The 25,595-nt window shown below is 38.2% G+C and overlaps 1 protein-coding gene across 1 annotated transcript in view; it reads left to right on the forward strand.

Moving 5' to 3' along the window:
- TCF7 (transcription factor 7) overlaps positions 1-25,595 on the forward strand; it is a gene marked incomplete at its 5' end in the record, with an annotated part of 145,594 nt that overhangs the window by 87,827 nt on the left and 32,172 nt on the right. Inside the window, 2 exons of the mRNA XM_081319033.1 lie at positions 6,374-6,506; positions 13,118-13,208. Coding sequence (XP_081175159.1) covers positions 6,374-6,506; positions 13,118-13,208 — 224 coding nt within the window. The remainder of the gene's footprint in view (positions 1-6,373; positions 6,507-13,117; positions 13,209-25,595) is intronic.

The raw sequence follows: 25,595 nt of genomic DNA on the forward strand, positions 1-25,595 counted from the left end.
AAAAAAAACTCCAGCTGGGAATTCTGGGAGTTGAAGTCCACACATCTTAAAGTTGCCAAGTTTGGGAAATGTGATCTAAATAAATAGTTAGGAATGTTAGACTGTTGAGACCTTCTCTAATATGAATAAATTAAGAAATAGAACCTGTATGTCTTGATGTATTATATTTAAATAAATAAACATATTGAAAACAAATGTTCACAAGGTCTAAATAGACAAGTTTGTGTAAGTAATGAAATAAGAAATTTTTACCCAAATTAGCACAGCAGAATATATTGCAACAATTTCCAGAAGGATATATGTGTTAGAAGAGAGCCTTTCCAGCCCCTTACTGATAAATGTATTACCCTTAGATCATAATAAATGTGTTTGTCTTTAAGATGCCAAATATTCTTTGACATATGGTACAGTTCATATCGCAGTTGAACAAGATAGAGTCCATTACATCTGGAACACCCTAGGTTTGGAAATAATGAAATAATGTTTGAGTTATACTTGTTGCTTAGGGAGTGTACACTTTCCCACATTCAGGAAAGGTGTATCTCAAAGTATCCAATATGACAACTGTCTCTAAGGAGAAGAGCAAATGCTTAATTTATCAAATGCAAGAATAGTCAGATAAAACCTATTTAGCCACTCCAAATTTGTATATTAATTTATAGGAAGTGGAATTTAAATCCTACTAATTAAATTTCACAAGGCAGCTCTGATCAAGGGTGACAGAGTTTGTGCAGAATATCTCCTGAGCCAACAAGGAGAATGCACAGAAGAAGTGGTACTGAGAGTAGTCAGGTTTTACACAGCAACCACACTGATACACTGAGGCGTGTAAAAAGGAAAAAAACTTTACTTTTAGGAGTAGCACAAGTCAAGAATAAACAGTCCAGGTCATACACGGGTACAGAGAAGATATCAACAGTTCAAGAGTTATCCAATACAAAGTCGTCTTACCAGTCCAAAAGTCAAAAACACAGTTCTTCTGGTTTAGCAAACAGTAGCAAAACCACAATCAACAATAATCAGCAAGCAATGTAACAGAGTAACTAACACAGAGAGAGAGAAGCTATGTCTCTAGCTCCCTCTTATGGCTGTTGAAAGAACACAGCATTGGCCAATCATTAGACATTTAAAGGGATACAATACATTACAAATCATGGCTTATATATTGCCAACCCAACCAGTTAGGCTGTAATCATATGACTAACAAAGGGTATTTTATGATACAAGCAGATTTAAAATGAAGTAGGAAATCCCTTGTCTTAATAAAGTTATGCCTGTCTTTCTGTGCTTCATGATTCATTCTCCAGGCTGCAGCACTATATAGTTCACTGTTTAAATCTCACTGAATTTAGTTGGCTTCTTTAGCTGGCTTCTCTAGTTCGCTTCTTGCCTCTGAATGAAAATAAGACTGCCTTCCATTGTTAATTTGATGGAAGGTAAGACCTCAGACCTCTAGGCATTGTAAAGTTGGCAGCAGCAGAGGTTTCCACGATGCTATATTAGGGCCACAGTCAGTAAGTTTGTACACTTAATATGGAAATTTAATTAGTAAAGAAAACAAAGATAGGAGCCTGTTTCTCATATTAAATTTTTAAAAACCCTGTAAAGTCTTGCGGTTTGAGGCTGAAACCGAATCATACAGTTCCTTGGATCTACAAAAACATTAATCATTTTGCTTGCACAAGTGGTCCTCAGTAGAGGTCTATGGGCCAGTGGAATTTTGCAGGGAGAAAAACCTTATGATCAAGATCTAGGATCAAAATGTTATATATCTATATTAATATGGTAAAGGTAAAGGTAAAGGTTCCCCCGCACATGCGTGCTAGTCATTTCCAACTCTAGGGGCCGGTGCTCATCTCCGTTTCAAAGCTGAACAGACAGCACTTGTCCGAGGACGTCTCCGTGGTCATGTGGCCGGCATGACTAGACGCCAAAGGCGCACGGAACGCTGTTACCTTCCCACCGTAGTGGTCCCTATTTTTCTACTTGCATTTTTACATGCTTTCGAGCTGCTAGGTTGGCAGAAGCTGGGACGAGTAACAGGCGCTCACTCTGTTACACGGCACTTGGGATTCGACCCGCCAAACTGCCGACCTTCTGATCGACAAGCTCAGTGACCTAACCCACTGAGCCACCACGTCCCTTATATTAATATGAGGGGGAGCTAATTGCTACAAAGATCATTAAATTCAACTGCAAACTGGAAAAACTAAAATTAAACAAGTTCTAGTTTTTAAATATCTTAGCTTTGTTTTTTAAATCTTTGGAGTCGAGCAGAAATAAATTAAACCCAGTTGTGCCAAAACTAGCATTAACATTATGGCAATCCTAGGACTGGTGCTTTTTTGTTTGTTTGTTTGTTTTTCTAAAGGACAGATACCTGTTCCCACCAAGCTTTTAAAACTAAATTAAATCTGAAACGTGTGTGATGCATGGAAATCTGCCTACAATAATTCCAAGTCCTTAAACTAATGGTGGGATTCAAATATGTGAACAACCGGTTCTCTGTGTGGATGCCACTTCCGGAAGTCCATCCTGGGCCTGGGCAACAAAAAGTTAGCTACTGCTTCTACTGAACTGGTGTGAACTGGACATTGCCCAGTCTAGGTCTCTGCAAATATTTTTCCGCTTATCATGCTACATTTAAAATGCTTTAATCTGCATAGAAACTGGTAGGATTCCACTCGCATCAGAACCTTGGCCATTCTCTTATTGGCTTCAGCTTCCGTGTCCCTATGGTTCACTTGTGCTCTTCATGAACTTTCATCAAGGTGGAAAATAAAAATCTCACCTTAGCTGTGTCCCTGCAGCCTTTCTATCTATTCTGCTGCACCTCAGAAAAGAGAGAGCTAAATCCAAATGTATCAATTGCATGGGTACTCTAAGCTAACTTTCAGTGGTGGGTTTCAATACTACTTACTCAGTCTTGCTTGCTCAGTGCACTGTCTTTGAGTTTCAAATCCAGTCTCCTGGTTCTAACTCAGTGCCTTTAACCACTGCCCCAAATGAGGTCTCAGAGTTATGGTATTAGAAAAGATTTACTTTCTTTATTCTGTTTCAATTTTATCTTGTATTTTATATTCTTTATATTTTATTTTATTCATTTTTTCCCATGAAAATCTCAGGAAAATATAATGTCCGATGAAAATATGAAGGATGCTATGTAATGTTTCAGTTCATACTTCCATAAGATTTACGGTAATTGAATTTACCATAATACATTGTACTATTTACAACATGTACAATGAATCTGCAATAGTATCATTGACATCATACTCATCAACAAAATAGTAATATGTCTTGGTGTCAGTGTTGACACCAAGATGACAAGCAATTGATAATAGATCATCCTCATTTGCAGTGGGGTGAGTTCTTAATCTTCCCTGCAGTGCAAGTGTGAAAGTGTGTATAAGTCTGTTCCATACCAACTTGCTACAGCCAACTCACCACAAAAAACTTGCTGCAGCCAACTCCCCATGGACAACTCACTGTGGGACAACTCGCCAAGGGACAAGAGTTACAGTAATATCGAGGAAATAGTGAAATAGAATCATTAAAGAAAGGATACCAAGGAGGGACAAAATGAAATATGAATGACAAAAAATTAAACAATTTTTAAAATTATTTTAAATTATTCAATTGAATTGTTGAATTGTCCCGCAGCGAGTTGTCCCTTGATGAGTTGGCCAGGCTGAATTGTCCTGCAGTGAATTGGTTGACAATGATGAGTTAGCCTCAGTGAATTGGTCGTGGCAAATTGTCCGTGGTGAGTTGGCTGCAGCAAATTGTCCCATTCCATTTCTAGGTATATGCAGAGATGTTCATATTCTTTTTAATTTGCTTTGACAATTTCTGCTATGGTTTTCATATTTTCATATATTATGGACATCAGGGATAAATCAATAATGAGTTAAAGTTAATAACTGGGCAATTTATCTTTCAGTATTCTCCATTTGTAACAGAGATTTATGTTTCCTATATACAGCACTTACATTTTTTTAACATAATAGAATGTGGCTTGGTTGACTTGTTTTAATTATCTGCTGCACATCTAGATCTGCAAATCACTTAGTTCCTGCGTATATGGAACTAACTAATAGCTATATATTTTAATGTGCCTCATTCTCTCCATGTTTTGATTCGTGGCCCCTTGTTCAGATGGTCTTACTTGTTGATTATGCAATAGTGATATACCCTGAGTGATCAAAACATATACTTGTCCTCTGGGCTCCAACCAACTTAATTTGAGAATTGGAACTTTGCATCATGTCTATTTTTTTCCCCTTGCTTGTACAAGCTGAGTTCATTATTTCTCCAGTATATTAATTGCCTTGAACACATTCAATGTATATGTATAAAATGCCAGTTGTGACAGTATCAAACATAGATGTGGTGGTTTGCTTGTTTACTCTTGTTTGGTAGTAGTTTTCTCTGTTGGACTCATATAAGGAATATGGCAATTTACAAGACTCCGTTTTCAATAATCAGTGAACATCCTGTATTTGATAGTCCTATTGTTCCCTACACATACTTTTCTGCGGGCTTTTCGGAATGACAAACCTCAATTTTTCCAGCGTTGGTACTGTCAGTGTCATTATAAAGGCAACCATGGGCGAAACTGGGCAAGTATGAAATGGTAAGAATGCTTGAGGCAGACAGGAAGATTCTTGTATGCTTTCTCTAATAACACAACTACTATTTTTCATCTGAAAACAAGTTCCTCTGAATTTGCTGCAACTGGAAAATGTTGATAATTTTCAACCTAAACTTTTCGCCCAATTCTTTCTTTTCAACTGAAAAAATAACTGCAACACAATAGCCTGGTAAATGTGGGCAGATATTTCCTTTTCCCCCTTTAACATGACAAGGAAGAACTAACTGTTTTAATGCATTTCTTTAAAGCCTAAATAAGCTGCAGATCTTGTGCAGTACACAAGATCACTGTGTTGCATTATCAGTGCTTTAAAAGACAGTTCACTGTAGTAGAGCAACTTCACATGAGAGAACGCTTATTCCACAGTTAAAAAATCTCTCAGCAGAACTCAACGCATCTAGCTCAGATCCTCTGTGCTATTCGTCATACACTAATTTGGATGGCAAAACACTGTTGGATAACACAATGTTATCCAGCACAAAGAATGTGTTTCTGCAAGCATGCAGATTCACAATTATTCATGGTACTTTTCAGCAGTACCTTGAAAACTGCTTTTTTCCAGGCCTGCTCTGATCTACTTCAAGGTATAGAAATTTTGTGAGTACATATACAGTATATAGTATATATAAAGTATACAGCATGCAGTATCCCGGGTATTCCCTTGGTATTAGCACTGTACACTATAGAGGAGCATGACTTCCACATAATGGTTTTATTCCCATAGTCACAATCTTTTAAAGCAATAGTTCTGTAGACATTGCTGAAGTAGCACTGCCGAACAATAATTCCCAGAATGTTAATGTTGGGAGATGCTGAAGACTTTAATTCGGCAACATGTAGAGCAGGGGTCTTCAGACTTGGCCCTTTTATGACTTGTGGACTTCAACTCCCAGAGTTCCTCAGCCAGAATTCTGGGAGTTGAAGTCCACAAGTCATAAAAGGGCCAAGTCTGAAGTCCCATGATGTAGAGGAACTCCCATTCTCCAACTCTAAAAGGTATTAGTTTGAAAAGTTCCTTTAAAGCCATCCTAACCTGTGCAAAACTTCTAAAAGTTTAAAGATTTGATGAGGTGCTCGGTACCCAATAAAGCAGGAAAGCTTCTTGATTCCCATTGGTATAGGTCAGGGGTAGGCAACCTATGTTGGCTCAGGAATTCTGGGAGTTGAAGTCCATGAGTCATAAAAGAGCCAAGGTTGCCTATCCCTGGTATAGGTAAATGTCTAGCAAATAAACTGATGTAAAAAAAAATGTATACCAAATAAATTGACTTGCTAATTTTGGCAGGCTGATGGAGGTAAACACTTCACATGAGAAGACTGTGTGGCAAAAAAAAAATCATCATGAGGGATGCTGGCAAAAGCAGTTTACACAATAAGAGCTCTGTTTAGGCCGTTAATTACTAAGCATGATAATTACTAAAGTAAATCTTACGTTTGGCAAACCTGTTCTAATTCATTTTCATTTCAGCTATCTCACTAATACAGACAAGAGTCAGACTGGATTAATTGTTCCCTATCATACCTCTGTTGAAGTGTTAGTGTTTGCATATTCATCTCCAAAGCTTCTTGTTGTATTGTAACTGATGATAGGTAATTTAGGGGTGAAGAGAGAAATTTTAGGATACTTCTGACTTGGGTTCTTTTCCCTCACATCCCCTATTTACAGGGTGCAAAGGTTAGTATTTTTATATCCTCTCTCTTCTGACTTCTGTTTTTCAGTCTAACAAGGTTCCCGTAGTACAGCCATCTCATGGGGTCCATCCACTCACTCCACTCATCCCATATACCAATGAACATTTCAGCCATGGCTCCCACTCACCACACCTGCCAGCCGACATCAACCAGAAACAAGGTAACGAATTCTTCACCTCTCCTGTGATGATGCTACTCTTGGAAAAAAGATGTGCGTTAAAGAGTGTGTGCTGTGAAGCATTTAGCCATAGTCATGAAGTTTGGAATGTGTTCTGCAGACTTCCACTTCCCAACGCTGTGCTTCATAGTGGATTCTGCCCATTTTTACATACAACCTTCATGTGTCTTGGCGGTTGAACTGCATGCTCTGTACCAACAAATGTATTCACTCTGGGTAGAGAAATGGAATATGTAAGCAATCTTGGAGGGTTTTCGAGGCCAATTCTTTTCCTTTCAAAGTTCCTCTGATCTGATACTAAACTTCTGAGAGATATAAAACAAAGTAACGTAACCAAATAAGCGTTGTGTTTTAATACTTAAGAATGGAGAAGCAGATGACAGGATCACTGGGAGTATCTGTGATAATACAGTTTAGGAAATTAAATGCCCAATTGCTTCAAATTCCATTTTTAATAGAAAAAAATGTCACTATGTTCTAGTTTTAAGTCGTCTATTATAACAGCCAGTTAACAGAAATTCACAGCTAACTTATCTTGGCTGATCATAAGTCATTCTCAAGAGTTTATCTGACTGCATATGACTCCCTGTGCCTCAGAAATAGCTCAACCCACATTTGTTGCATTGACAAAAACCCTAAAGATAAATACAGAATATTTGTTGTTGGGAACTTTCTAACATATACAGGTAGTCCTTGACTTATCACCACAATTGAGCCCAACATTTGTGTTGCTAAGCGAGACAGTTGTTAAATGAGTTTTGCCCCATTTCACAACCTTTCTCGCAACAGTTGTTAAGTGAATCGCTGCAGTTGTTAAGTTAGTAAGACGGTTGTTAAATGCATCTGGCTTCCCCATTGACGTTGCTTGTCAGAGGGTCAAAAGAGGTGAACATGTGACTCCGGGACACTGCAGCTGTCATAACTATGAGTCAGTTGCCAAGCGTCTGAATTTTGATCACTTGATCATGGCAATGTTGCAAAGGTCATAACTGTAAAAAATGGTTATAAGTCACTTTTTTCAGTACCATTTAACTTTGAGCGGTCACTAAATGGACTGTTGTAACTACCTAAATTTCCATTGATTGGAAACCCAATTTGTAGATCAGGAAAGAGTGATGTTTTTGTCTACATACATATGTTAATTTTTCAACCAGCGTGTGGTCTGGGTTCAAAAAACGCTAATACATAATCATGTATGTAGAGAAAAAATAATAAAAAGCTTACACAAAAAAAGAGTGATGTTTTTGTAAAAATATTCTAACTTTTCACTACTTTCCATTTCCTGACTGAAATCCAAGAATATCTTCACTCTAGCTTGTACTGTATAGGGCAGGGGTCGGCAACCTCGGCTCTTTTATGACTCGTGGACTTCAACTCCCAGAATTCCTGAGCTCAGGAATTCTGGGAGTTGAAGTCCACGAGTCATAAAAGAGCCGAGGTTGCCGACCCCTGGTATAGGGCAAGGGTGTCAAACTGCTAGCCCAGAGGCCGGACACATCATCCGGAAGCCGTGCCCACCCCCATTGCCAACAATGATAAAACCGTCCCAATACATTTCACGACGTCACGTGACGTTGCAAGTTTGACATGTCTGGTATAGGGTATATTGGAAAAAGAAACCAGGTACATTTGGGATGAACTGTTTAGATCAGAAAATGATCTAATGATCTTTGAGTGTATCATAATCATCATTATCATCGAAATAATGAAAACTTCCAAGATCTTAGTCATGAGTCCCTTACTTCTCATTTAGAGAATGAGAAATGCTTCTCTGAATGACTAGATTTAAGCTGTAAATTGTAATTTTGGTAATTTTGGTTGCACCATAGCTTTACCTGTTGTTGTAATATATGAGAATTAGGCTAGGGGTCCCCAACCCCCGACCCATGGACTGGCACCAGGCCACTGCATGCCAGAAAGTGGGCTGCACAAACAAGCAAAGCCCCATCCAAGGGATGCATGGATCCCCCTCCTGTCTGTGGAAAAGCCTCTCTCCATGGAACCAGTCCCTGGTGCCCAAAAGGTTGGGGGCTGCTGAATTAGACCACAACTCTATTCCTTGTGTTGTGACATCTTCCTCTGGTTAACTAATTACTATCAAGGAATAAGTCTTTAAAATTTCACTAAAAATTAATTTTCTGATTTTAATAACAGTTTCATTGTGTGGTATTGGTTACTGAGCGATGGCATTAATCTATAAATTAAGGCATATAATCATGGTATTTCTGCACTAATGAAAATACCAAACTAAATGAGACCATGGAACAAAAATATCAAAATTGAAATATTTTTTTAATTTTTTTTATTTTAATTCCATTTATATCCCGCCCTTCTCCGAAGACTCAGGGTGGCTTACAAGCTTAGCAATATGAAATTAACAACTGAGATGTTTGATTTCTCTGTTTCTTGTAACCAGCTTTGCTGTCACAAGACAAAGGAAAAGTTGAATAACTGACTGATAAATATGAGGAATAATGAAATTATACTGTATATGGTTTTTTTGCATATACTTTTAGGACTGCTTTTTTAAACTCCATGAATGATATTTTGTTGTTGTTAAATGAACTAAGGGATGCATTTTTATACATAGACAAGAAAGCTATAGATGCACCCAAGGATAAATGCATGACTCTCAATTTGTCTATAAAAGTCTTTGTTTGAGGTGAAATGATGGTGAGAGCAAGAATATGAATGGAAATCCTTTTTCATTTATAATTCATAATTTATCCAAAACTCAGATTCACAGGCCAAGGCAGTTTCACTTGCAGTTTAGTTTTGGTACTTACTTCTCTCTCAGTCTTAACACTGAATTACTTCCATATTTACTCACAGAACTAATACAAAGACAGAGGATACATGGCACAGTCTGCACAGATTTGTTCTAACTTGGCATGCTCACAAAGGATTATATAGTAAATCGCTCTTCCTGTTGGATTATCTTTTCACATAGAAGGAAACAATAGCTCAGATCCTGTCAGAGAAGGTATTTTCCAACCCAGCTGAAGAAAAGCATATGAGAAAAGTGATCCCTTTCTTTCTTTCTTTTGCATCGTATCTTTATCATAACCTGATTGTCTTATTAGAGTTAATACATTGTCCTTTGGATCTTCCATGTGCATCTTATCTCATATACTCTAGATGTAATCCATACCTGCAATGCAATATTACGTTGAATAGAATAGAATAGAATAGAATAGAATAGAATAGAATAGAATAGAATAGAATAGAATAGAATAGAATAGAATAGAATAGAATAGAATAGAATAGAATAGAATAGAATAGAATAGAATTGAATAGAATAGAATAGAATATTCTTTATTGGCCAAGTGTGATTGGACACACAAGGAATTTGTCTTCAGTGTATAACAAAAGCCTAGCACTAGCATAGAATTTCATAGAACAATACTGTCTTATTTATTTTTTCTTTTCATTCTGCCCCTACTTTGGCTTCATTTTACCAATAGGCACATCTTTCAGAGAACCTATTCTCTACCTGCATTCAGAGATAGTATAATCCTGTAAGGGTTTTGGCTTTCCTAGACATTTACATTCAATTTCATTGCAACATTCCTGAAACAACATGCCTTGTGAGATGTAAAAATGTCCCACCCATAGTATTGCTCAGTATGTTTGTTTGGAACAGTCTTTTTTCACTTTCACTGAAATAATTAGAAATTACCTGTTCATTCCCCCCCCCCAAGCTTTAAAATTAGAACAAACCTGAATATTGAATATGGTTAAGCAGGCTGCCAAACACAGGGACTGTGGAAAAGTGGGTATGAAACTGAAAATGACTATATTAAAGACCTTTTGGGTATTGTTTGGGCATTGTTTTTAACAATGCAGATTTTGCAGATATTGAGTTGGTCTCCCAAGATGTTTCATTCTTTTCTCCACACATTGAAAATACTCTTAGCTTATCTAACCTCTTGGAAATGCTCACCTGCTTTTCATAAAGACAAGAGGGAAAACTATAGTTACCAATTCATAAGTTACTAGATGCTCCACAAAGAGCAAATATCCAAATCTGTCAGGAAGTGGTGAGTGAGATGATTCAAATCTAGCTTGGCTCTTTAGGGAATAAAAAGCAAAGCAACTTATAACTTGACATATTGAGAAATTCATCCAGGGATTTCGAAATTTTCTGTGAGTGCTCCTAAAAGACTGTTTCTTAAAATAAAAACAAACAAGCTTACTCTGAGAATGCAAAGCTCTTCTGCTAGCTACTCTTACTGAAGGTTAGGAGCATAGCTACCATAGTTACACAAGCCCAAAGTGACTCTTTGTCTCAAATTATACCTTAAAATCTTTGGCAATCAGTGCAGGGCTCACAAAATCAGTGTTATATGCCCCCAACATCAGGGGCCATCAAATAAACAGGTCACTGCATTCTGTGCCAATCGCACTTTACATATCATCTTTAAGGTCAGCCTTACAAAAATGTAATATAGAAGTCTGCACAGGGATGAGGATATGAATTACAATTGTCAGGTTCTCTGGCACCAGTAAGCGTCACAATTGGTGCTCCTGTCACAGCTGGGCAAAGGCCCCAGTAGCCATGGCCTCCATCTACTCTTCTACTTTTGTAGTAAGTACAGAAAAATCCCCAAAACACAAACAGGTAGTGCCTGTCCATCCAGAGAACACCTTGTATCAGTGGAGAATCTGATGTGATCCTCTTCTTTTCTGTCCTAAGCTGCAGATCCCTTCTTGCGCAAGAGATATAATGATGATCAACTAAGGCTGAAAAAATAGCAGTTGGAAGGTTCACTTACCAGCTCTCCATTTTTCCTTCTAGTCAATTCACTTCTCTTTGGCTTGGCTTTGTTTCAGACATAGCCAAAGATTTGGGGGGGCTGGTTTCTCTCCCAAGCCTCAGCGTATTCTGAGCTTTATCTTCCTGACACAATTCCTAAAGTTTCTGAAGCCAACCTTGATTTTTTTTTCTTTAGTAATAAGTCTATCTTTTGTTTCCTATAACTGCTGTTCCTTTTTCTCTGCAGTATTTTAGACAGCTCTGTGCATATTCATCCTGGCCTAAATTTCTCCCATTTTGCATTGTGATAAGAATATAATCAGGTTTTCACTATCTCATTTTGTGGAATTTTCTCTCCTTCCTTGACACTTTTCTCTCAAGTTTTTAGGCTATTGTCCTGATCTCTCTTCCCTTGGAGTAATCAATATCCATTCTTCTGAACTCAAGTATACTGATCACTTCAGACCTTCTCTTTTGGACATCATCAGTGCTTTTTTTGTAAAAGAAAAAGGTGCCGGAACTCGCACATGTCATACAACCCACCTTGCCTACCCTACAAGGTTCCATCAAAAAAAGGTGCCGGAACTCTGCTCTGAGCGTTCTATGAGGAAAAAAACCCTGGACATCATGATAACTCATTTTCTCTTCAAATAATTATCTCTTTCACTTCTTCAGCCAATCCATCCCCGTTGATAAGGGTTCAATCCAGGATAGCAAACCTGAATTGTTCATGTTCTTTCTTCCACCTTCTGAGAAATAAATCCAGCAAGAAAAGCGGGGAGAGCTTATCTGGCCTTCTAATCTTTGTAGATTTGCAGTAGATGTCAGGATAATTGAAATCTCCCAATATCACACTTGAATGTTTCTTTGAAGGACTGTCTTCTGAAGCAGAACACATTTCATTCTAAAACACTTCATATATGTTCTCTGTATTTCACAATAACCCAATGAAATATGCTTTCTCAGTACAGTACTGCATCTCTATATAGTGAATATCAAGCTAAGAAGTAGGAATACTTTTTTATTTAATTAGTGGATAAATTAATTAAAGCATGAATTGATAGACAAACAGGTAGAATTTAAAAACTCTGAGTCAAACTTAATTTGCTGAATAGTGGCGCCAAGTAAAGCTCATCATCTTTTCCCACAAAAATCCAAGCAGGTTTCTTGCATGCTTTCTTCATTTTAGTAATATAATTCAGGGCAGAAAGGAAGTCAATTTTGTGTTGCTCAAGTTGCTCCCTATCTACCATTAAATTTATTGTCTTCTGCCCAACTATGCATAACACCAACTTTATCTTCTCTAGATAAATTGAGGGTTCCATTCATCTCCCACACTGCTTCCTTTCCTAGCTCTACCTTGACTATGTTCTATTCATTCTCTCTTATTCTGGACATCCCAAAGGTGCCTTTTTCCAGAAGGCAACTGGACTTTCTTGGGTTTTTTCTTTGAAAAGTTTTCGCTTCTCATCCAAGAAGCTTCTTCAGAACTGAAGTCCAATTGCCTTTTGGGGGGAAAAACCACCTTTGTGACAACCATGATCTGGATGATTGTGAATTTCCATAGATATTTACTCTCCATACTTTTGTCTCACTCATTTCATCTATGCCACACACCTTCTAGACTACTTGCCCGCAAGCTTTAAAAAGAACGTTGCAGATAAGAAAGGCCAAGAATATTTAACTTAGCAATAAATATTAGGAAGAACAAGGTGAGGGTAAGTAGATGAATTAACAGGCTATTGGATGTTAGCAAACATGAATCTTTTGGATCCATTTTGATATAAAGATAGAAATAAAGCTAACCTAAATTCCTCATGTTTTCATTTTCTGATAGGTGTACACCGTCCTTCTCAAACATCAGATATTTCTGGTTTTTATTCCCTCCCTCCCAGTGGGGTTGGACAGATAACACCTTCTGTGGGATGGTAAGTATTTAAGGTCTTCAACTGAAGAACATTTTAAAAGAGTAACACTAGACATGTATTAATACCCATCATCCTTCACGGTAGCTGAATTTTAGCATGTTTCCCAAATACCATGTTTATATCTCTGAGTTTAAATTGAGTGAGATAGTGGTTCTCTCTCTTGCTCTCCTACTTTTTTTGATCAGTATCATTGCACTGAGAATTGGAATACCTTCATTAACTGAGCCCTCTGCTGCCATTCTGAAATAATAAGGAAAAAAACAGATTATAGAATTTAGATTGTTAATTAAAATAGGGCACACAGCTTTTTCTGAGCCAAGAGCTGCACATGGCTATTCAGTGACCTGGCAGGAATTGGCATGCTCCAAAAAATAGTAGTTGGAGCCAGGAAAAAAACATGAGGCAAACTCATTTTATTTCATTTGCATTTAAGCCTAAATTTAAATAAAAAATAAATTTCCCCGTTTTATATTAAACTTTATAACCTGGTAATAACTTTTAGAATTCTTTGGAGTACAAATATGACCCCATGATTTTTAGTTATGCATCTCTGCAATAAAAAAAATGGGTGAAGACCTGTGTAGCTGTTCCATTCATCCTTTTGTAATTGGTTTTTCAAGGTAACAAAAAGATAGAAATGATAGGAACCCTAAGAAGCTTTTGTTGTGATAACTAAAATTCTTCGTTGATTGTAGAAAAAAAAGCATTTTTTGCAAGCATTGTTTGTAAGAATAATTCTAGATAGGCAGAAAATGCGGAAGGAAGGAAGGAAGGAAGGAAGGAAGGAAGGAAGGAAGGAAGGAAGGAAGGAAGGAAGGAAGGAAGGAAGGAAGGAAGGAAGATAGATTCAGTCAGTATTTGCATTTGTTTAACTTCTGGTGGACTTTTCCCCACTCTATTTAATTCATATCATCACTTTAGTTTCTTGGATGTGGTGTGGCAGATGTTTGTTTGACTTGAATAATATGGAATCCCATTTCATGTTGACTCACTGCCATTTCTGACCTGGAGGACTGATTGAATGTATTTGATGTGGTGAAATAGTCTTATGAAACATTTCCATGTGGTCAAGTTATGCCTGAGAAATGACTTGCTCCGTAGCTTTTCTGAAATGGTACAGTGGACTGTCATCCTGTTTTCTCAAGAATCATCAATATTGTTGGGAAAACAATACTTGGTAATCACCATTATTCCTCACCACCACCCTGGAATAGTGGATGAATCAGCTTTTAATGTTAAGATATTAATATTCAGTAACACAACCCTTGAATAATCTCCAGTTCTGAAGAAAAATATCCAAGAGTGGAGATTAGACTTACCTTAAGAAGAATAAGTGGCAAGTAGAACCAGAACTGTTTACACTGGAGTCATTGATTGAAAGCCCATTGAAATCAGCAGTGTTCTAAACCAATGTGTTGACTGACTTGAGTTTTTAAGAGAATGTGTCAGTGCAAATCTTGAATGGACCTTAAACTACACAATTTATGAGTCATCAAGTCAATCCACAGTGGACAAGCTGTGGGTTGTTGTCTGCCAGGAATTTCACAGCTCTGCTAGTTTTCCTAATCTGAGAGAAGCAAAAATGCAAGATATTTATGCAGCACATGAAGTCCTGTCATGTAGTATAATGTCAATTTATCTTGTAAGCTATATATTTTTCTAACTTAGCCTGAATCAAGTATAAGATCAGAAGGCAGTAATTTGTTTCTGAATAACTGATTGGAGTGTGCAAATTGGGATGGTACACTGGTATGGAAAGGTTAAGTGCATTTGGTAAAGAAAATGCAGTCATAAACTGCAATGCAAGTTAAGCAGTAAGGTATTTCCTTACCAAAGAATGTAGTTATATTCACAAAAGAAGAAATGGCTAATGCTTCAACTTAAGTCAAGATTAATTATTTAGATTTCTTTCTCCCTCTCTGTCTCCCTCTCCTCCTCTCCCTCCCTCCGTTTCTCTCTCTTCCTTAAAATATTGTGTTTGTCCTAAACTGGTTACATTGTGGTGATGATTAACCACTCAGACAATTAAAAAAAACATTGGTAAGATGGCAAATACAAATGTTCATTAAATACGTTGAAAGAATAAAGAAACTATTTTTTTCTCAAACAACTTTCCCCTTAAGTAGTTTTGACTTCACCTCCCTTTGTTCCTGTATTTCATAGCTGATACATTTTTTGAACATAAAACATGATCATTATGGCCCAGTACATTTCATTCGATAGTCAGCAGAGAGAATTTCCCTATTTTTTAATGTTGTGGATGAAAACTTCAAACAGTTGCATCTTTGGACACTTCCCATAAAGAGCCTGAGCCCATTTGGGAACAGCTCCGGAGCTCTGTGTTCCCATGACATCAACAGTGCCTGAGAGCTGTCCTGATTTATTTCTGGCTGAGTGCAGTGTAATTAAAATTGCTGCTGTAATTTCATTTTTGGTTTATGAAGCAGTGGCTCCATTGGCCACTGATGGAAGATCTTACTCATTTCTTGCTCCTGGCTCCTGAGCTTGAGCCTAGCTTGGCAACTCCCCCTCAGAAATTCACACAAAAGGAGCAAGAGTGAAAATGAAAAGAACTTGGTCAGTTTCTCTTTTCTCTTCTGCATCAAAGGAGGTAAAAAGGTAAAGGTTCCCCCGCACATGCGTGCTAGTCGTTTCCGAGCCAGCGCTTGTCCGAGGACGTCTCCGTGGTCATGTGGCCGGCATGACTAGACGCCAAAGCTGCACGGAACGCTGTTACCTTCCCACCGTAGTGGTCCCTATTTTTCTACTTGCATTTTTACGTGCTTTTGAACTGCTAGGTTGGCAGAAGCACCCGGGATTCGACCCGCCAAACTGCCGACCTTCTGATCGACAAGCTCAGTGTCCTAACCCACTGAGCCACCGCGTCCCTGCATCAAAGGAATTAATGAGCAAATGGCAGACCAGCTGCTTCTTCCCACCTTTTGTCTTTATGTGGAGTGGGAGTGAAGGGATCTCTCTTGCTGATGGACCAGGGGCAACTTAAGGCAGGGAAAGACAGCACAGGGGTTGCCCCATCTCCTCCTAAGCCTTTCAAGGGAAGAAAATAGGAATGGATGGCCTTCTAAGTATTTGGAGAATGGAAACAATGACAGAGTGGAAGAACCCACGCTGATTTTAGCAAAATTAAAATGAGAGTTCATAGTATACATGTATAAAATTGTCATTTCTGAGCTTGGCTATAAATCTGGGTGGGGGGGAGGCTAACAGTACATATGGTGTTAAGTATATTTGTTTTAAAATAATAGGATAGGTTTTGCATCATGGCACCTAGTCATATAGTTTAATCTTTTGGTTCTATCAGAGTTGATGCTGTCTTTTCCAAGTCTCATTTAAGGTACAAGGGAAGCTATTGGTTGTGTTAGCTGGGGAATTCTGGAGGAAGCCCAAGTTGAGGAAGGCTGGACTGGATAAAAAGGGCACACACAAATATACCACCTACAGCTGAAATCCTTAATCCTGACTGGATCCTTCTTTGTTAATTTTTAATCTGCTTTTTTTAAAAAAACACACATGTGATTTGGCTTTAAAGTGACACCTTTGCCAGTACAGGAATTGTTTGCCTTTAATTGCAGCACATTATAATACATAAGAGAATCTGCAACTAAAATATTACATGGATGTACCTAATTTGTGGCAGGTTTCAGCCAACTGATTGGACTGGAACCACTTGAGTAGCTTGTAAGAGTTTGGATAACCAGTCTCACTGAAGAAGGTTAGGAAGCCACAACAACAGTTGGGATTCAAGAACAAGTTCGTATACTGAAAGAGTATTCAGACCCCTCATGTTTTTCTTCCCTGCCTCATGCAACAGACTGCCTGGCTCCCTCTTTTGAGCAGGCTGGCTTGTTTCCACCTCTCCTTGATCTTTGCAGTGGTCAGATTTGCTATCATATTGTTTCTCACTGACTGTGTGTAAGTTAATTCTCCCAATTTGATTCCTCAGGAATAATTCTATGGAGTGTTCTACATGCGCTACCACAATTTGTGCAGGCCCAAAGTCACATTAAACAGTAATCGTGCTGGCTGCTAATACACCACCAGCCTTCACTTGGTATTTTCCACTCCCACCAGCAAAATGCACATTATGGGGAGGGGAACCAATGTTATTTCATTGGGCTGATTTTATTTATGCCCAATTTCATTTTCTCATAAACCGTTATATAGATTGTGGTATATGATAGTTGGCATCCATAGGCTACAACCCCGCTTTAACCTTCTCAGTGCACCTTCGTGCCTTGAAAGCCCCACAGACATAATAGTTAATAATAATAAAGTTGGACGGAATCTTGGAGATCATCTAGTCCAACCCCCTGCTCAGGCAGGAAACCCTATACCATTTCAGACAAATGGCTGTCCAATCTCTTCTTAAAAACTTCCAGTGTTGGAGCATTCACCACCTCTGGAGGCAGGTTGTTCCACTGATTGATTGTTCTGTCAGGAAGTTTCTCCTTAGTTCTAGGTTGCTTCTCTCTTAGTTAGTTTCCATCCATTGATTCTTGTCCTGCCCTCAGATGCTTTGGAGAATAGCTTGACTCCCTTTACTTTGTGGCACAGTGCTATTTACATGTGAGTTGCCTTCCATGTGTTTCTTAGTCTTGCCCCTGCAAAAGTGGTTCACGTGCATCCATCAGTTTGCTGATGAAGCGTTTTATCCCAGAGAACTTCACACTATCCAGCTTGCCTGTATGGACAAACCTGAATAATGTTCTTAGTCCCTTTTATAAAAATAAGAGGCTTGTACCCAAGCAAAAAAAAAACCTACAAAGGATTTCGTTTCCTGTCTCCCCCCCCTCCACCCCCCACCCTTTGCAGAACCTGGCAGTGTTAATTGCATTCAAATCAGTTTGGGGGAGGAGATGGAGAAAAGATGAAGACTCCAGAACCTCTTTTTGCCAATAAGCAGTGCTTTTTTTGTAAAAAAAACAAAAGTGCCGGAACTCACACATGTTGTACAACCCGCCTTGCCTACCCTACAAGGTTTACCTTTGTAGTTGAAAAACACCCCTTCAATTTTTAGTGTATCTAAAAGACTAGGATTTTGTTCAAGGCAACTCTGGAAAATCTGTTATCAAAAGGTGCCGGAACTCCGTTCTGTTGCGTTCTATGACCAAAAAAAGCCCTGCCAATAAGGATTGCTGTGATAGGCAAGGCTCTGAAGAGACCAGGTTCACTGTTCTGGAAGAAAGCTGACTTCAAATACACCCTGTGGTTGTAATATCGCAAGAGCTTTTCCTCAGAAGAAAAATGTTCAGCAGGAATGTCTGTGGAGATTTTCAGTCACCCAGGTCATGGTTGCCTCAAAGGTGCCTCAAGGAAAAAAACAGTCCAGTTGCCTTTTGAAAAAGCAACCTTGAGACATTCAGCAAGTATAGCCTCACAACCTGCAAAGTTTTCTGGAAACAATAAGTCTCCTGTTAGTTAAATGGAAAGATTCTTGAGGAACTATCCAAATTACTTAGAATCCCACCTTCGATTTCTTCAGATTTGATGCAACACCTCTTCCCTAAAAAGTCTTGTAACTATGAGCTATGAAATCACTTAGACAGTGTCTCATTATTAAGAGGTTTCCCCCTTCCTGAAACTATGTCAGCTTTTCAAAATCAGTGGAAGGAATTTTCCCTTGTCAGGACTATATTGGGAGTGCTCCAAATAACAAAAGAAGAAGAAGAAGAAAGGATTTTACTTTGCCTGAACTGTTTTGGCAATTTAATACATTTCCAGAGGGTTTCATTGAAGCATCTTGGGTCACAGAGTGACCAATTTCCACTTGGGGATTAGAGGTCGCTGTTTTCTCAGCCCTAAAGCCAAAATGCTAAATTTCGATGTTCATTTTGGTTTCCTGCTATATTATAGGTCTTGGGCTGGTTCATGACATATTAAATGACACTTCCATATTCTCACCAGTATAGTCTCTCTCCAGATTGAAGCCAAACTCTGATTTTAAAAAAAACAGAGAAATAACCACACTAATAATGATAGTTAACAGTAATGTTTATCTAATGCTTTAAGGGATTCAAAGCATTCCAGACAGATTACCATTTCAGCAGGCCTGACAGATTATTCTCACTTGCTGAAAGAACAAAATGTTTCCTAAGATCCCCTAGTGAGCACAACTGATTTAGATCATGAACCAATACAAAACATGGTCTTAACCACTATATTTCATTCAATTAATAACTCTTTATTAGGCAGGTCTATTTAGGCAGTGGAACTAATTCAGATGCAGAGGAGAATAAAAGCTGAAAGAAAAAATATAAATAGATATTAGTGTTCCAATATCTCAGGGGCTGCCACATAGAAGAGGGAATCAAGCTATTCTCCAAAGCTCCTGAAGGCAGGACAAGAAGCAACAGATGGAAACTAATCAAGGAGAGAAGCAATCTAGAACTAAGGAGAAACTTCCTGACAGTTAGAACAATTAATCAGTGGAACAACCTGCCTCCGGAAGCTGTGAATGCTCCAACACTGGAAGTTTTTAGGAAGACACTGGACAGCCATTTGTCTGAAATGGTATAAGGTTTCCTACTTGAGCAGGGGGTTGGACTAGATGACCTCCAAGGTCCCTTCCAACTCTATTGTTATCGTCATCGTTGTTGTTACGGAAGTTTGTGTGATCATCTTTCACATGTGATTCTGCCTATTTCCTATTTCCTAAATGATTTATCAGCAAGCATCATAGATCGCCACCACACAGCTCTATTAAAAAAGTAATGCCTATCATATTCTTCCCCATCCTGGCACCTTAAGTTACTGGACTTTAGTTTCTAAAATCCCTAGGTGCATGGCCAACACCCATGGAAGATACCTGCTTAGATAAACCTGAATCAGTCTATGGAAGCCTATATTTTCTACTCTTCTTTTCCTGAACCTGATATTCATTAATTTCTGTGGATAATTTTGAGTTCTAATGACTAAACATAATCTCTTCTCTCTCCTACTCTCGCAACATTTTTACTTTTTTTAATTATACTATGGTTCATTAGTTATACTTAGGTCACATTTGTCATCTTTATTGCTAAACTAAAAGCCCCAAATAAAAAATATTTTAGTGTTAAGTGGTATGATGTTGGTTGCACTTTTCCAGTGTAAGAACTTAAGGTTTGAGGTAGCTACACCTTGAAATTTGACTTTACTGATCAGTTTATAGAAAGATCTGATTACATTGATTCTCTTTTATTTCTATTGTATTTCCTAAGTTTTCACGCTTCACTCTCCCCATGCTGAATTTGCAATTTTAGTAAGTTGTCTGTTACAGTTCCAATGGCTTTTTTTTACGTGTTCAGGGACTTTCAGTTCAAGCCTCTTCAGTTTGTATGATAAATTTCATCTTTTCCCCAGCACTTGAAGTGTTGGCCATTCATCTAACTGGAAAAATCATTTTGGAGTTCTTTGGAGTCTTTTGGACTTCATAAATCTGGACAATTAGATGTCGACTGCATTGTTTGCCTCATTTTCTTTATTACTACAATTAAATTAAGTAGCTGTAGCTCAATGATCATTTATTTTCCCTCATAATCAGAACTCTCCCGTTATACTTGCCTGTTTTGTATTCAATTGTCAATCATAAGAGGACCTATATTTCTAAAGAAGCGGGAGGTGTTTATCAAAAGGTATTTTTTTAAATCAAAGAATTCATTTCAACCCATCTGGATTTAAGAATCCATTAAAAGGATATGTGAGAGCCTTGGTGGAGCAGTGGGCTAATGCCTCCTTAAGTAACACCAGCTGCCTGCAATTAGTGCAGGTTCGCATCCCACCAGGCTCAAGGTTGACTCAGCCTTCCATCCTTCCGAGGTAGGTAAAATGAGGACCCAGATTGTTGGGGGCAATTAAGCTGACTTTGTAATAATGCCGCTTGGGTGTGTGTGTGAAAGCCCTAATAAGCAGGCATATACATAGAATGAAGGCTACTGCTAAGCTTGTAAGCTGCCCTGAGTCTTCGGAGAAGGGCGGGATATAAATGGAAATAAAATAAAAAATAAAAATAAAAAAAATATTTGCCAATCCAGAATGTGCTGATTTTGCACGGTTGTTGATGACTCTCAATAGCTATAATACTATGCTTGTGACATGAATAAACAAACAATAACAAATAAACAAATAAATAAATAATAAAAGCTATAATTCTTTTTACCAAACTTCTACGGATTTTCCACACAAAGATGTTTGTGTGTTTCAGAGCACAAGAATTCTGCATTTAATCACTGTTTCCACCTACTACTTTGAGATATGCTTTATCCTAATTTAGGCTGCAATGTTCTGTTCTTCTCTAGTAGCACACCAATACACATATGCCCACATGTAAAACTGGTTTTATTTGACTTTCCGTTCTCTGGAAATTATTTTAACAGCAACTTGTCTGTTTTTGTTAGAGAATGACAAAATCTCATTTGAATTCTTCAGGTGAAAGTTTTCTAGCTCCACTGATTAATTATTGTGCAATGTATTATGTCACTGTTATTTGGCATGCATTTTCAGATCTTATCCCTCCTCAGATAACCATAAAAGTATAAAGTATTTTTTCACAGCAAAACTAAATCTGAAAAACCCATTTTGCTTCTCTGCTGTCTTCTTATCTTCCTTTTATCTAGACATCTTGTTTGTTCTATGGCGACATCAAACTCCTGGTACCCTGGAAAGGGAAGTAATGTTGCCAGAGATTCTCCTTTTCCTTAGGTTTTCTTCATATTAGCAACATATCTAGGTTTAAAGGGAAGCCACCTTGTGTTCTGTACCAGCCTGCTACCGGCCCTGCAGAAAAGGCAGGGACAACCCCTTTTACAATAAGGCAAGAGGCTGGAATTACGCCTGCCAAATTTATAGCTACAAAAACAAACAAGACACGAACCAAGAAACAGGAGCTTTAAGAAACATGAACTATCCAAGCGGTTGCCTTCAGCAAACCAGCCCTCCCCACACATTCCCCCTATATAGAGTTCAGGGCGTGGCTTCTCTCTGCCTCCTTCCGAGAAGCCCCATTGCCTTCCTCTGTTTACTCCTAATTGACTGCCTCCTGCGTCGGGCATCCTTGAACAGGGCCAGCTGTGGGTCATCTTCATCCACGCTGTCAGGCTCACACAGCTGGGTCTCCGTGGTGACCAAGTGGGAGGGGCCTGGCTGAGGGCTCTCATCAGCAAGATCTTCAACCCCCTCAGCAAGGTCTTCAACACCCCCCTCCTCCTCCTCTGAGTCATCCGACCCAACTGCCGAACCCACAGGCTGACCCTGAATCACAACACCTTGTCTTTGTAGAGTCTAAAGTATAACCATCAAGGTGTCATTTATACTTTTCCTCTCCCCCTGATTTAAACAGTTTGATTTCAACCTTTCTGACAGAAATTTGAATGCTCAGTTTTTCTGCCATTAAGAATTACATGTGTGCATTAGAATGGAGCATACAAAACTGGGACTTTAGAAAGGATAGATTTAATATTTCTTTCTCTTTGTACCTCAAGTAGTCTTCTGGCATTCATAATTATGTTAAGTAAGAATGATGATGAAGGCAATGCAGGCAGCAATAGAGATATTACAGGTAGTTCTCTGGATATTAAGGTTAGACCACCTATTCCTTCTGGTTTCAACCTATATGTGATACACACACACACACACACACACACACACACACACACACACACACACAGAGCTAAGTGTTTTGCATATTAAACTTTTTATTTTTCTATCCTGGTGCTCGATTCTTTTACTTTTTAACATATATGTGTGTTTCAACCTATATGTGATACACACACACACACACACACACACACACACACACACACAGACACACACAGAGACACATACATACATGTTAAAAAGTAAAAGAATCGAGCACCAGGATAGAAAAATAAAAATATATATTCACTGATCTTTTCCAACATTTGGGAAACTGAGATTTATTCCATATCTGTTAGTGTGCAACTGTTTGCCTCCTGCTTTGTTGCCTGTTCTGTCTCACTTTCCAGTGGACCTGGTTTTTGAATATTTGCTTTCTATACAAATGTTTTTCATTTTATAAACACCTTTGTAAAATATTTCATTCTAGAACTTCCCTCTTTCTTTTAGACTTCTTTGCCTCTATTAGACCTCTTTAACAAAACCGCTTGAGTAATGGCTATGTATATTTTGAGGGTTAATTCTAATTTTCTTCAGTACCAGTTGTTCTTTTCGTGATGCTTTATTAGCTGATGTTCCTGATTGAGATAGCTTTACTTGTCGTTTCTTGCTTGTAACTGAAAATCTGTGTTCAGTCATTGTATGCTTCTTGTTACCCAAGGTTTTCGTTTTCCACCTTTCACTAGCTATCGTGGCAGCTTATTCTGAAAGCCATTTGAAACTTTTCCTAAGATTTTAAGTTTTTTTTCTATTTTGGTTCTCATAATGTATCTCGTTTCTTCCTCTATCTCCTCATTTCCTCTTTCTTATATGTTAAGTATGCTGAATCTGATCCTTATATTAATCCTGTATCTGTCTAAATGTCCTCTGAATCAAATTTTGCTGATATTTTTAATTTTCTGAACTTAATCCATATATGGTATTTGAAATGAACAATTCCACTCTTTTACCTGGAGGTGTCCTAGGGAGTGGATTGCACCCTAATCCATTTTCCCAATTCCTATTTCTTTAACTATTTATCAAATGTAGAAACTGCCCATCTCACTATCCAAGTGACCCTGAGCAGTTTACAGATACAAATGATAAAACCACATAAAGAAATACAATTAAAAAGAATTAAAACACAGTGAAAAATAAAAGATAAAAATAAAAGGAGTGCACAGCTAAAAAGTTAAACACAGCAAAAGGAGCCCCCTCAAGCCACCACCAATCTCAGGGTTGTGTGCCACTCTTTGACCCCAATTCCATTTGGCAGAACCAGGTCTTCACATGCTTCTGGCACGCCCAAAAATGAGGCCTAACCTCGCCTCTGGAGACAAGATATTCCACAGGGTGGGAGCAATGGCACAAAAGGCTCTTTTCCTAGATCCTGCCAATCGAAATTCTTAACTGATGGGTCTGTAAGATATCCTCTCTGCCTGATTGTGTGGGACAGGTTGATGTAACTGGGACAAGATGCTTGTCTTGTAACATGATCCCATGCCATAATGAAGGGCTTTAAAGGTGATAACAACATGAATTGGACTTTTTAAGCCAACCAGCATCCAGTGCAGCTCATGCAGCAGAGGTGTTACTTGCACAATCCTTGGAGGCCCAAGACTCCTCAAGCAGCCACATCCTGCACAGCTGCAGTTTCCAGATACTCTTCAAAGACAGCCTCATATAGAGCTCATTGCAATAGTCCTTAAGGGAGATGACAAGGATATTATGTAGTTAATGTTCCAGTGTAGAGTCTCTATTTAGGTTGCTTAAAATCAGTATTAATAACAAAAATAATTCTGTTCTGTTCTCCTAAATTATTGTATTCGCCCATTTGAAATGTTCCTGTGATTCCTTGTTTCTTTTGCATTGTAATTGTCCATTAGTAGTATTGCATTTCTAGGTGTTGCATTCAGTGCCACTTACTTGTTTGCCACAGCCTACCTCTTTCACCTTTGCCTTTTGTCATTGTGTGGTGGTGAATACATATCCTTCTGTAATATTCATGTTGACTGAAAATACATTAATTTCAATTATTATGATTTATTGGATTATAGCAGAACACATAATTGTCCTTTCCATTCTGTTGCCACACCATAGCCTTTGCTATTTCAGTCCTTCTTACCGTCTCATGCCCTGAATATATCATCTCATTTAAATTGACTTATTCCAGACCATATAAAATCACTTATTCCTTAACGCCCTTCTTTTCTGCATTCAAAATGTATTCATTCATACATTTCACATTCTGTAGCCCTATTGCATGTGTCCTTGTAAAATGGGAAAAGTCTTTCAATACTGAGAACATTAGTGCACATTTTTCCTTGTGGCTTTGTCCACATCTGCAAATCTACATCTACTGAAGTCTGATAATCTTCCCCACAATTAAGACATGCTTTCCAACCTTTTGACCTTGCCATGAGTTTCCACTAGAATTGCTTTCAGTAATTTCTTTCAGTATTTGAGATAACCGAGCAGTATATTCTAATTAAATTCTTGATTCTTAAGTAGATGCTTCCATCCCATCATAATTAAGTACAGCTCTGAGCTTTCCAATCTTGGCAACTTCCAAATGTATGGACTTCAGTTCCACAAATTCTCAACAGTAGTCATGCTGGCTAGGAAATTCTGGCACTCAAAGTCCATATTTCTGGAAGATACATAGTTATAGGAAACACTATACTAGATCGTATTTTGGATTAAAATAAGAGTAGGCAATTTCCTCCTAAGTAGAAGACTTCAAATGTGATCAGTTCAAAATCCCCCAAAACTGGTTAG

This window comes from Vipera berus (assembly GCF_964194415.1).
Source record: "Vipera berus genome assembly, chromosome: 2".
Classification (NCBI taxonomy): Eukaryota; Metazoa; Chordata; class Lepidosauria; order Squamata; family Viperidae; genus Vipera; species Vipera berus.